The sequence below is a fragment of the Hakea prostrata genome, chromosome 5 (genome assembly GCF_041222555.1).
Source record: "Hakea prostrata isolate BN-2017 chromosome 5, UWA_Hpros_2, whole genome shotgun sequence".
In the NCBI taxonomy this organism is placed as follows: domain Eukaryota; kingdom Viridiplantae; phylum Streptophyta; class Magnoliopsida; order Proteales; family Proteaceae; genus Hakea; species Hakea prostrata.
The window spans coordinates 745,391-759,618 of NC_142604.1; the positions used below are offsets into that span (position 1 = coordinate 745,391).

At 39.3% G+C, this 14,228-nt stretch overlaps 1 protein-coding gene across 3 annotated transcripts in view; it reads left to right on the forward strand.

Annotated features, from left to right (window-relative positions):
- The first annotated feature begins 5,297 nt into the window (after positions 1 to 5,297).
- The window catches only part of TGH (SWAP (Suppressor-of-White-APricot)/surp domain-containing protein), a 58,478-nt gene continuing 49,547 nt past the window's right edge, over positions 5,298 to 14,228 (forward strand). Inside the window, exons 1-4 of one of the 3 annotated variants that reach the window (XM_089157036.1) lie at positions 5,298 to 5,563; positions 5,691 to 5,847; positions 6,993 to 7,083; positions 7,197 to 7,291. In XM_089157036.1, coding sequence (XP_089013162.1) covers positions 5,713 to 5,847; positions 6,993 to 7,083; positions 7,197 to 7,291 — 321 coding nt within the window. In that variant the 5' untranslated portion in view covers positions 5,298 to 5,563; positions 5,691 to 5,712. Of the gene's footprint in view, positions 5,564 to 5,679; positions 5,848 to 6,992; positions 7,084 to 7,196; positions 7,292 to 14,228 lie in introns of all 3 variants that reach the window. The other 2 variants (XM_089157035.1, XM_089157033.1) reach the window with 2 other exon arrangements.

Genomic DNA, 14,228 nt, shown 5'->3' on the forward strand with positions numbered 1-14,228 from the left:
AAAACCCCACTCCATTTGACCCCATATAGCCCTCCAAATCCCTATCCGAAGTTGCTGAACTATGTCTGGCAAATCCTGCTTGCGCATCGAAGAAGGTGAGCTTAGTTGGTGGACCTAATGACCTCACATGCTTGATCCAAAGGTATTTCTGGAAACTAGACTTCTTGATTGACTTGTAGGAGAAAACCTCACTCAATTTGACCTTGTATAGCCCTCCGAATCCTTGTTCGAAGTTTCTGAACTATTTCTGGATTTTCTGCTAAAACCTGTTACCTGTTTTGGTCGATCATTTTGGTCGATACCATCGACCAAGACCATCGACCAAAGTTGCCCAGAATCGTGAAAAAGATGCTTTTTGGATATTCCTTCTTCTATTTAAGTGAAACCTCGAACCTAGAACGATATTTCACTCATTTCAACACCTGAGAATGTGGGAAGGCTCCTCTTAGGCTCCTCCTTAGCTTGGGTGATAACATTCTACAAGAATCCTTGTCTCTCTTCTCCAACTACCATCTTCTAAGGTATGATTCTCTCTCTTGCTCTCTATTCTACCCACTCCTCTTCTTCTTTTTACTGTTGAGACCATGGCCAAGGTGCTGCAACCTTGCAAACACCTTGCCATGAACGTCTCTTCCCATTTATACTTGCTTTTCCTTCATTCTTGCTATGCTTCACTTGCATCTTGATCCTTACATATACATTACTATGATTCCTTACTTCACAACTTGATTTCTTATACTAAACTGAGATGTGGAGTATGATTAGTCTAATCTCTGGCTTGCAAATGATTGTAATCATGTTCCTAACCTATTCCCCAACTAATTCTCTAGCTTCCCTTTCAATTACATCAATTTCTCATAAATGCTAGGATTCTTGTCTTTAGAACATAGGACCTCAATTTGGGGGTTTTCATTTGGACCATTGGATTGTGATAATACTTTCTAGGTAGTGTTCTTACATTGTTATTAATCATCCCTCCAAGTTTCAGATCGATCCGAACCCCGGAAGACCCATTTCGGACCAAAATCCCCAAAATCCTCTATTCTGTCTCGAAGACAATTTTGGTCGATCATTTTGGTCGATACCATCGACCAAAGTTGTTGCTGACAGCAACCTTGGCCAATTTTGATCCAATTGACATCCAATCTTCCCGATTCCTTCTCTAACTTATTATTGATGTTTGTTTAGGGCCTTAACACTTCTTTTGGATTATTTCTTGGTATTCTCAATTCATCATCAACTCAACCTAAGGTAAGGATGGTTATCTCCATAAACATATAGATCATCAACTTATGATTTATGTTCTTATCTATGAATAGAATCTCTTGATTTCTTTTAATCGTTATAAGACTGCGATATACGTGTTAGAACAGTAGTATTGAAATCTTTATACTCTTGTCATGTTACATTAGTATTCTTGTTTACTTATGTCTATGATGATTCATTTCAATATCATGATTTAACTTGTATTATGAAGATGTATTGGATGCATGAGAAGTGATGAACTTGAATATGTGATTGTCTAGGTATAACTTGGGATTGGGGAGTGTCCTATTGACACTTCTGTCCTTGGACACCGGAGGGAATAGTATGGGATGTTCTCCGAAGGTGCCTATCGACTCTTTCCCTAGTTATTGGATGACATACATAGGATTGTCTAGTTGTTTGGCTAGGATGTCCCTGTCGTATCAGACCCGAATCGGAAGGGCATTGAGACCGAACGACCCGTGGTAGCAATGGGGATTTGTGGGCACTCAAGACCGGTAACCAATCCGTGAGAGGTCATAAATCTCATTGTGGGGGCCATTTATTGGTAGGGTTGCATATGGATAGACTTGGGCTCACGGGCGCTCAAGACCGGTAACCAACCCGTGAGAGGACGTGAGAGCTTCCCGTTTACTATATGTGGATGACCAATAGGGTTGATGAGTCCGTAATCCGGGATTACGCCGACTCTAGTGTGAAGGATACCGGAAAGGATCGCCGGGGGCGAGGAATGGACGTATCCGGATCCGAGTTGATATGACCGAGTAGATGACTTGCATTGGGCTAGGCTTTCTTGTGACATGCGCCAAGATACTTGACCAAATGGTGATGTGAGAGAGCGGTGACCGATCCCCTTACCACGGCTTTTTGATGACTTTACCGATCTTCCCCGGGCATTCCCAAGATATGGAAATGGGAGAGTGACTGACGACCCAGAGAAGTACGGTGCTATGACTTAAAGCATGTCTACCCTAGATGACCAAGCATACTTAGAGTTCGATTCATATTTGCATCATATGTCTCATATCATATTGCATCATGCTATGCTTGCGCATCATATGATTTATATTATTATGGAATAACTTTCCTTCTTGAGTTCTTTCGAACTCACTCCTTTTTGCAACATACTTTGTTAGACTTTTCTGCGAGTACTACCACTTGTTGGATCTGTGGCGATCCAACCCTCTGGAGGCCGAGTTGAAGACTTGTATCATACTGGTGGCGATGAACCAGTTAATAAAGACGAGTAGACCGAGATCGGGACTTTTTGTAGTAGTTCAGTTTTATATTGTGTGTTAGGGATGGGATGTCGCCTCATTCCCTTTTCAACCTTTTATTTGAATTGTCGGGACTATAGTTTAGTTGTTTCACTTGTTATTTGGTGAACCGGTTGTAATCTTTAAATTTTAGTCGAACCATCTTCCGCTATTTTTATAGGATGGGTTGCCTCCCTCCTTTTCACACTTGATTGTTTATACTAATGAAATCCTTTCCGCACTCTGATGTTAATTGTGAAACCTTCTAAGATCTTTTCTAGACTTTTACTATTGAATTATTTGGAAATAAGGAATTGTTCTTGCTTTTGATTATATTATTGTGCTAAGTGATTATGATCGTTCCTAAACTTGATCGGCGGGACAGTAATTCACTCCCCGGGTAATCCAGATAGGGTATCCCTTGGTGCATTTAGGGCGGGATGTGACACCGACAGTGGAGAAAACCATATGCTGCAGCCCTCATGCAAACCAACCCATTGAAAAACTCATTGTTCAAGACATGCATGTGACCACCCAACCTTTTTAAGACAGAGAATCTATGCAAAAGGGAAAAGCTGAAGACGACTAAAGGATGATCAATAAATGAAGAATAATAGCGTATAGGCCACACCTAGGAGGATGAATAGGAAACAACAAAAAATATTTAATGAGTTCAAAGGGTGAAAGGATTAGTTATTGAATTCCACAAGGTTGCTTTAGAAGATGTATATTAATATATTGTTTATTGAATTATTGACATATCAAGCTTTTAAGCAATTAATTAATTAAATAATTACCTAAATCAAATGTCTTCTCCATCCATATCCATCTCTTCACATCGCTGTGCCTTAACATGTTCAAGAATAAAATTAAAATATTATCAAAAGATTATAGTAATATGGGGCATTGAGATAAACCTTCCACATATCAAATTATATTCTTGTCATTTTCTTTGGGAATAGGTAGCTTGTTTCATAAAATGAAAAAAGCATCATCCCCTAAAATTCAAGAGAGACCTCAGGAAGATCATCTCTGGTACACCATCTCACTAACAACACTCATCTGACTTGCCAAGAAGTTAGTGCTTGCATTAAGTTGACAAACATTGTGATAAAAGACACAATGGCTACACATTAGGCACAACTGTTGAATTCCCTGCACCATCTTGTTCATATACCAAGGGATGCGAAACTTTCCCAACCCACAACATTGCATGGCAACAAGCGAGTCAAATCGAACTTGTATATTTACTAAAGAATGACTGACAACTCTGTAGCTCTCTTTTAATCGCAAACAATTCCACTAATAATATTGTCCTCCGAAGTAGCCCCTACAACTGCACAAAGTTCTTCACCATGCTCATTTCTTGCATCTACAACCATAACCACCCCCATAATTTCATATTGACCCACAATAGTTTGTCAAAATCCATCTAACGGTAGCTTTGTTCCAAACAAGAGCTCTAAGAACTAGGTACTTGAACTACACCTTGAGTTTCCACTGACTGAAATCATCCAACGATACTAGTAATAGGTTTATGGGATGCATTGAAACAGTATCTACTGGAACCAAGGATTACTTGATCGCTTCATTTGGCCCCTTTTTTGTTAAGGATGATAGTCAAATTTTCCAATGTAAAATAGATTAATGATGAACACTCTCTTGCAATGATGTAGGCTAAGTATTTGGCCTATCAAGTCCCTATTGAGTATCCTCTCCTAATGGGTTGAGACTATTTTGTAATAAGCAACGTGATGCTATTACCAATTTTTCATAGGGTAAACATCACTTACCTCTCCTCTTAGTTGACTAAATAGCACTTGGACCCCCTCTTAGTTGTATAATATCATTTACCTCTCCTCTTACCTATTAAATGTATCAAACACTTCTCCTGTTAATTTTTTTTGTTAAATTCAACATTTACTCTTAAATTTTTTTCTAAAACCCCAAACTATCCTTGATAGAAATCATGTTTTAGTTTAAATCCTACATTATCCTCGATTCAAGTCCAAATTCATTTATAATTAATTTTATTGTTAAAACACTTAAATATACCTATACCATTAAGTTGTCGATCTTCCTTAAGACTCTTTGTATAGAACTATTTTGCCGGTGAGCATTTTGATTGCTTGAAGAGGCGTGGGAGCCAAAGAATTGATTTTCCTAATGATAAACTACACGCATAAATGAGAATGAAATATTATCATAGTATGATTACAGATTAATTGATCAACGTTGTGAGAACCACTTTGTGATAGGAACACAAACAAAAGAAAAGATACAATGATGCACAAAAACACAAGGATCGGTAAGACCCAAGGAATGAAGTGTTGCTTATCCCAAAAAAAAAAAAAAAAAGGTTATAGGGTGCATTGAAACAATATACACCGTGGCCTTGAACTACTTGCCCCTTCTTATGGTCCCTATGTCATTAAGGATGACATTCAATTTTGCCCATATAAAATACACTATGAGGAACACTCTCCTTTCATTTGCCCCTTTCCACTATGTAGGCATTATTGCTATCAATGAATATTTCCTATGGTGTTCCCGAATTTTTTTTCTTTCAAATGTTTATTATTATAATATGACAACTGGGTAAATTCATATGTGAATAGGGATATTTTGGGATTACAAAGTTATACAGAATGACTCAACGAAAATTTACTAATGGGGTGGACTATTGTGTAATTAGCAACAGGGTGCTTTTATCAAATTTTTGCATTCATAGGATGTCAATGTATTATGAGAAAGAAATGGGGGCGTCGGGAAAATTTCCAAAGCGAAATAGTGATGCAGCAGCCCTGGTAAGAAGTCGGCAACCTGGTTATCTCTGTTGCAGCAGAAAAAAAAACCATTCCTTAAGCGCACGATTGATTGACCATTTTTCTTGTTTTTCTGATTTTTGATAAAATAAAATTGACAAAGATCTCCAAAAATCATCAGCATCCCATAGACATTACAGACGATACTTTCGTTTTTCTGGGGAATCAGTAACGGAATTCGAAGGTACAAATTCATTGTTAATCATAATCTGCAAAGTTAGTTCTTCTTCCCATTTGGGCTCTGGAATCACTCCATGCTTTGTCCCGTTGTGCATCGATTCTCTAGGGTTTGACAAACACAAATGAATGATATTTGATGCTTTTGCCCTTAGTTTTGTTTCAGGGACTAATTTCACCTTACGATAATGGATTCCGACGAAGAAGATTTTGTTTTCGTTGGAACGCCGATCGAGCGTGAAGAAGCATTCACAAGCCGCAAGAAAAAAGCGGTCGCTGAGGCAGCAGGTCAATTGCGAACTCTTCCTCCATGGAAGCAAGAGGTATTAGATTTTAATTTCAATTCAGTAGTTATTACTAGACTCTTCAGTGTACAACAATTTGAACTATTCATCTACTTTTCAATTGAACAAAGTTAGTTGTGTTCGTGATGGTTAACTCATGCGAGTTCTCTCACTGTTTGTGTATGAATTATTGTTACCTATGCTGCTGTTGTCGTCATTCTTGCGGTCAGTCCCATCTTATGTTTGTTGCCTGCTAATTGAATTTGGTGTTTGATCTGTGAATATTCTGGGCTCCATGGTAAGAAAACTCACTATGGGGTGATGTTAACAGGTAGAACTTTAATGTTGGGTGCGACTTCTTGAAGTCAGATTGTGAATGTACTCATATTCTGCCATGTATTGGAATATTCCCATCTGACAGCTTGTTGAACAAAAATTTAACAACTCACTTGAGGACCGCCTCAATATAGTATTTGTAATGAGGCTTGATACGTTTAATTTTAGGATTCTCATGGTTAAAAAATTTATTGCACTTACATTACCAGTGAAAGAAGGACTGAATCCAGCCTGGGGTTATTGCCTAGTTATTCATAACTTGGAAGTTGCATGCTATTTCAGGTAAAATTGAGAAAGAATGAACCAGTTGTTTTACATAAACAAGCTGTCGCTAATCTCCCCCCCCCCCTGGAACAAATTGGAGAATACATGCGAAAGTCCTGCTCAATGTTCTTCTATTTCTTTAATCAATTTGTTTCCTCTACAGTTAATATGGGGGATTCTGTTTTGGAGTAGTTATTTAGTTTAAGAAAAGGGGGATTTCAGCATTTATGTGTGGCTAGTGTAGTGCTTAAAAGTTCAGCAGATTTTGCTGAAATTTGATTTTGGAAAAAAAAAGATCAGTTTATATGTGACATTCATCAAAATTTCATAATAATAATTGGATTTTGTCAGAATTTGAGATTTGTTCAAAACCCAATAATCTCAAACCTTATGCATAGCCTAGTCGTACCAAAAGACTCTCCCTCCCCTCACCCAAACCCCCCTAAAAAAAAAAAGGGGAAGGAAAAGGAAGAGAAAGAAATAAAGAACTCCAGTTTATTTCAAGTTCATGGCTTCATTTGATCTAGTTATTTGTTCATTCGTTGTTTCACTACTGTTTGAATATGATAATTTGCAACTTTTAGGTGACAGATGAGGAAGGACGAAGAAGATTTCATGGAGCCTTTACGGGAGGCTTTTCTGCTGGTTACTACAATACAGTGGGCACGAAGGAGGGTATAACTTTAATTACATTTAACTTCTGTGGTTCTCTAGTGGTCCCTTGGCTGATTGGCTTTTTGGATTTTCTTATTGTGGCATACTAATTTAACCTGATAACTTAAATGCAGGATGGACTCCACAGACATTTACATCATCACGGAAAAAGAGAGCTGAAGTGAAGCAGCAGAACATACTTAATTTCCTAGATGAGGATGAGAAAGCAGTATGTTCTATCATTATATTCTTTATGCTTCATCTTTATTGCGATAAGATTGTAGTACAGGTTTTCTGTTTCTTTTTCCTTATTCTATTTTATTTATGAATCTCTCTCTCTCTCTCTCTCTCTCTCTCTCCTGTGTGTCACATTTCGATGTTAACTCTTTACTTTTATGTTCAAAGTAATGGTATTTCAGTAAACATCCTAGCTGTAGGATTAGTTTCTGCCTTCCAATCTGATTTGTTTCAGAATCTGTGTATTTGTAAGTTTTAATATTTAAACTTTTCTGTTCTTATTATATTTCCGGTTTATTTGACAAAAGTGAAGGAAACTATCTCTGCTTTCAAAGGTTACACATCTAAGGGCGAGAATTGTATTTTACTTAGTCTCGTAAACAAAGCTATGATGTGGTAGTCAAATGCAATGAATATCTTTAAAGGATTTTTTTCAAGACACTTGTCTTGATTGAAAAGGCGATGTCATGTTGCCATGTTATTTGGTTCTGAAGAAAAAGCATGACAGAAATTAAAGTATTCGGTCAATAAGTTTGATGGCCAGCACCTTCAGAAAATTTTCAATGGTCTTGGCTTATTTTTTACTGGTAGAGGTGGTCTTTAGAAAAAGCACCTCTTTGTCTGAAGTTGTTTATATTGAATGACGTTTGGTGGATAGTGTTCCTTTTGCTAATCAACTCATTGACTCAAGGCAAATCATGGACGACAAGTATGATGTCTGGAATATAATCTATAAGTTTGACTGTATAAGGTTTATAATCATGCCAATTGAGATTTTCTCCAATGCATGTGATGTAGTCCTAGATTGATAGCAGATCAACTAGGAACCAGTTGACTGGGATCTTTAATGAACAGGCAGGTTTGAATGGGTCAAAAATGGGTTTTGGTCAGAATTAGGGTTGATATGGTTGGATAGCTCTGTGAAGGTTTTGACAATTCCCACTTCTTGATGTGGGTTCTTTTGTGCAGAGATGGTATGTTCTTGGTTTGGGTTCTCTTGGGAAGACTGCGGAGATGCTTTGCGTATAATGCCAGGAAATTGTTAGGATGTTCTTAGATAAACACTGGATAGTTTGTCCAGAAATTTGTGAGATGGATGGGATATTAGGTTTTGTTAGTTTACATGACTTAGAGAAGAAAAGGTATGGATGGGATAGACCAAACTTACTGTAGTTTAGGGTTTGTTGAGCAGTAGCTCAGTTAGGTAGCTATGAAAGTTTGAATCTTCTATTTGAGAGAGCTTGAGCAACATCTTCAAACTAGTCGAAGGGAGCTTTAATTTGAACCTCCTGGGTAGTTACCCACCACAAGGAGTTAGTTGGTTCACACCAATTCCACGGGAGTTTAGATGATACACTAAATTGAGCTCGTCAAAATGGAGGAAGAAGGTGGAAGCAGCTTGCGAAGCAACTTTATTAATCAAATTCTTATTTATTACTTGGTCTGCTTACAACCTTATATGACAGACTCATAATTGATTGCTATACTAAAAGAGGAAAGGCTAACAAATCCTTAACCTATTAGTAACCTAAGACTAACTAGAAAAATATACCCAAAAAAGGGACTCTTCCCAACCTAATGAAATAATTCTTGATTTCCTACTTTTGACCCATATATATCTTAGGCTTATTAAATTAGCCTATGCGAAAAAAATAAAAGAAAATAGACTCAATATGGTTCTGATTAAACTAATGAAATAAATCTAAATTTCTACTTTGTACCCATATTTTAGAGGCTTAATAAATTGGCCAATCGCAAATTAATTCTACAGGACCAAAGGCCCAATACATATATTACTTTACGCTAGACTTACTGTGAAGGGAAGATGCCCAATTTGGTCGCGAGTATGCATCAGCATGAGAAGTAGGAGATATGAATGAATGACTTGATGGAAGCTTACAATGGCTCTCCAAGTATTTCTTTGAGATTTTGAGAGTTTGTAGCAGGGAACTGTTAATAAGTTCATTGGGTGAAGCCCCGGGGGTGAGTGGGTGGGCTAGTTGAAGATTTTTCAATACTTAAACCTAGGGAACCCCATATCATTTATTCAGTTCATAGGTGACTCCGTGTTGTTTGGAGCTTCATGCATGCAACTCATATTTAGGCAATTAATCCTAAAGGTCAATTTCTCTAAGAGGTCTATCACTAATAGGAGAGGAGGAGTTATATAGGCTGGCTTTCTTTGAGAGTCCAACGGGAGGTGGATTCTCTCGCTAGTGCTTATCTTGGGTGTACTGGGGAGCAACTTATGAAAATGAAGAATAAGCTTACAGCTTGGGAAAGTTGATATTATTAAAAATATGGGGACAGAGATGCTGGATTGAGTTCGTTCATTATCTTATGGACTGATGCATTTTTCTTCATCTACATAATAACTGCATGCCATGCTATAGTAGCGAGTGAAGAATTTGCTTAGTCCTTCACTGTTTCTTTGTGGATTTCGCCATAATGTGAAGAACAATGCTCTGGTCCACTACGACTTGATAGCATTGGCTGCATAAGGGGAGAAACTGTGCATAAAAGATGATGCAATATTGATCTTTGAGTGGGTGTCATACTCAAAACTGGGATCAGATGAAGATGTGCAGTAAAAGGGCCATATGCATTGAACTACAACCAACTGCTCTCTTCAGTAAAGAATGGGTAACAGCAACACCTCTTCTGCTGTCCATCATGGTCATGCTCCAACGAGTACTAGACAAGCTATTGATCTCTTTACCATTAGGCTACTCGTCTAGTTGAAATTGATAATAGGAGCCTCGCGTGTGTGGAGGATGGACATGTGCCATCGTCCTCTTTGTATTTGGTATGCTCAAACGAGGTAACCCTAAATCAATTGGTTCTAGCTCGTGCACCTTTTCTACCTGACTACCTGACCATGCTAAAGTCGTGCATATCTATGACTGCTTCATCACACTATCATCACCATCATCATTTTTGTCATCACGTCCATGAGTAGATGGCTGATGATATGGGAGGCTGACCACCTGAGAAAGTGGACTAGTCAGGTTCGTCCTCATCATCTCTGCCAGTTGTGGGGTTGAACAGTTGGGTGTTTGTGAGTGTATATTACTCTCTGAGGCCATGTAGAATACAAATCAGCACCCATTTGAGTGGCTATCTGGGTGTGAGCCTGTCATGTGGCTTAGGCCTGCCCTTACATTGATCCATCAGCTGCTAACCTTTGTCCCTCATCCACTTCATCACAAGTCATCCTCATTTGAACCTTCTAATCTAACCATTTGGAAAGTTGTTAATGTCAGGGATCTGTTTGGAGTAATTACCTATCATATTCCTAAAGAACTACAAAACTCACCTCATTGTTGCATGCTTTATTATGCTGTACATCAGTTGGCTCCATAGGGCAACTACTTGCTTCTTGGCTTTTCAAATTCAACCCAATTTTGTAGGTATATTTATACTTGGGGTCTGAGAGTAAGCTAAAAATTCACGTATGGAAATTGTCAGAGTTTAGTAATTAACTGGGGTATGTAGTGCGAGAGGCTCCTGCTACTGCAGGGTAAGGGGAGGTTGATACTGTATGCAGCCTTACTGTGTTTTCACAAAGAGGTTGTTGACTTGAACCAATGACCACTTGGAGCATCCTTCCCATTTTACCAAGGTTTCACCCTCTTTGTCAATTGTGGTTAGATATTTTTTTTTTGGGGCTTAGGTTCATTTGTGACAGGAAGAACAAAAATGTAGTAATGTGAATGAGAAACACACCTAAATTTGAGGAGGATGATGATGACTTAAATGGAATCCCTGAACAAGTAATATAAAAAGGAATAATCACCAGCTTTATGCAATAGATGTAAAAAGTGAAGTTCACAGAGGTCCTTGATAATCTTCGGAAGTTCCTGTTGTCATGTGGCATGGTATTATAGACTGGTTCCTTCATCATGCCCACAATTACATATGAATGTGGCATGGTAGTTTTGAAAGTGGAGTCCACCATTCTCAGGAGATGGATCACTGGAAACTTTCATTATTGTGCTTAGGTGGCTCAAAAACTCCTCAGATGAAATGGTTGCCTCTGTGTCCCTGCCACCAAGGGAACTTGATTTTCTTCATGCAAACCATTCCTCCGATGAGTTTGGGCCCAATCTAGTGATGCCAGGCCTGAGTAAGCTTCCCACCACTTCTTCCTTAGTAGGTTCAATACAAACCCCTTTTTGTTGACAACCTTGATCACCTCTCTCTCAACCATACTTTGCATTAATTTTATCTTCCCCATGTGATATAACCCCAAATAGAGGGCCATACTTCAGGATCAATTTAAGTAAATCAGCTGCAAATTACGGTTTTAAACATTCTGTAGTTAGGCTATTCAGAGGTGGACAGCAACTGATTAGGTGAATTACACCCTGCGGTTGGATTGACTTGACTTCTAAATCCTGCAGCCATAGTTTCTGGAGATCTAGGGGAATTTAGGGTTAATAGGGAAGAGGTTAGGGTTCAGCCAGTAGGTTTAGGGTTAGGTTTTGGTAGAATTAAACCTGAATTTTGCGGTTTTACTGTTTAGATTCAATTCCACAGTGATAAGGTTTAACTAATTAAAGTTGATCATTTCTAGGGTTTCTAAGGGGGAAGCCAGGGTTAGGGTTGAGGTCGATAGGGTAGAGGGAGGGGAAGATGATCCTAAAGTAGAATGGGGTTGGATGAGGGTTTGTAAAATATAATTGAAAGTACGAATCTACGATTAGGGTTCCTATGGTTTTAAGAGAAAAGGGAAAATTAGGGCTTGCTAGGGTTTAGGATGCATGGATAGGGCTGAGTTAAGGGGGTTGAAGGCAGGAAGGGGAAAGGAAATTTGGTTCCTAAAGGGGTTATGCTTTAAGTAATGGGTAAGTGAGATCAGGTTTGGACTTGGGGAAAAATTCTGAGATTTAGAAAACTATGGGTTCTTATGCTGCTGCAGGGGGAAAAGGAGGAGAAAAAGAAGAAGAGAGGGGAGCTGGGGAATGGAAGGAAAATAGGGAATAGGGTTGGAAGGGGTAAGGAAGGGTGCCACAGGGAGTGGGGAAGGGGGCAGGGCTTGCGATAGGGAGGGTAGGGGCTGGGATAAGAAGAAATTAGGTTTTGGGGATAGGAGGTTGTGAGTGGGAGAAGGAAGGGAAGGTAGGGCTGGGGTGGGGGCTTAGTACTTGCTGTTGTTGAGGGCTGATTAATAAAACTTGCAGAAATTGTAGAACTCAAGTGCTGCAGACTTTCCTCTCAGGAAACTCTTCAACGCTTCTCAATATCCTTCAATAATAAATTGTATTAATCATCAAGTTGGCTAGTGTACATATCCCCCCCCGCCCCCGCGCCGGCGCCGCCCCCCCCGCGTGAGTTTTAGTGAAATTTTTAGTGTACATCTCATTCACTCTAAATCTATCATATCTTATATAATAAAAAAACTAATATCAGATTACCTCAAGTCATCCAACATACAACAAACCACACATAATAGGTCCTAAATAAAAAGTCGCAAGAAAAAGGAAGAGAGACGTTCCCCCGGGGGGGGGGGGGGGGGGGGGGGGGGGGGGGGGGGGGGGGGGGGGGGGGGGGGGGGGGGGGGGGGGGGGGGGGGGGGGGGGCGTGAGTCAACAAACAAATCCTTTCAATTCTGTTTGTTTTATTTGTAAATCAAACATTTGATCACATGCAGCGTCATTATACATAGCATATAGGTTCAAACACTAGATACTTTACAATCGGACACTAATAATATTTTTTTTTTTTTTTGGCTTGGGGTTTGGTTTCTTTTTTTTAAAAATGAAGAAAAAAGCGGAGTTCTGTAAAAAAGTAAGAGCGACGCCTAAATGAGCGCCGGGGGGCCGGGCGCGGGGGGCGCGCCGCCGGGCGCGCCTGCCTTGCTCTTTATAACCTTTGCATAATAGGACTCAACAAACAAATAATTCTATTTGAAATCAAACTCACACTTAGACTTGACTGGGACACTAATTAAAGAAAGGATTCTGTAGTAAGGACTCCTAAATGAGTATAATTGTAGAATTAAAAGAGACTCTTAACTTAAGGAAGACTCTAATTTGAAACGGGATTCCAAATTAACTCTCCTACTTGGACTGGGGCTCCAAACAACGACTCAAAAACAAAGTAAAAGTAGATTTGGACTACTAAAATTATGCCTAATCTAACCAGACCAATAGGTACTCAAAAGGGGGTAGTAAATTGACCAAATTGCCCCCATATGGTTCGGCCTTCCTATAGGGCTGCATGGTTTTGGGCTGCTGTTCCTTCTTTTCTCTATGCTCTTGGGGCTTCTCTGGAAGGTGGTCCCTCTGGTTACATCAGCTCCCCTCTTCTTGAAAGCATTCATTACGGATGAATCTGTAGAGCTCCCTAACTTGCTGCCTTTGAAGTCTTCAACGGCCTTTCCTGTTTGTTTCCTCAGGTGGGACCACTAGCAGTTCCTGATGTTGGCTTGCAGTCTTTTGGTTTGTCCTAAGGGCCTGCTTCTTCTTGACCTCCTCTGGAAGGTTGAGTGGTAGAAAGACAATCTTCTGGCCTTTGTGTTCAAACATACACTTGTTCTCCCTGCTAGTGATGGTGACATTGTTGTCGTAAAACCAGGGTCTCCCAAGGATGATGTCTGTTGGCTTCATGGGGAAAACATCACACTTTCACACCAGACCTCTTCAGAGTAGGAAAGTAAAATTACTGGTACAAGGCATTGGGAAGTTGTCTCAAGTTTGGCTCTGTTAAGAAGAGACACCTGGAACTTTTATTTGTGCCATTTAATTGATCTTCTGCTTGATGGTTGCTAGCTTCAATATTTTGGTTTTGATGGAAATAGCCTGTCACTTTGAAAAACCTGAATATTTTGGAAATGTTGTTTTGTCATGGGAAGTCATTGAGATGTAAAGAAAAGCTAGAAATTGTTACTGCAAATTTGGTGGTGTGGTGTATGTTTTTGTGGAAAA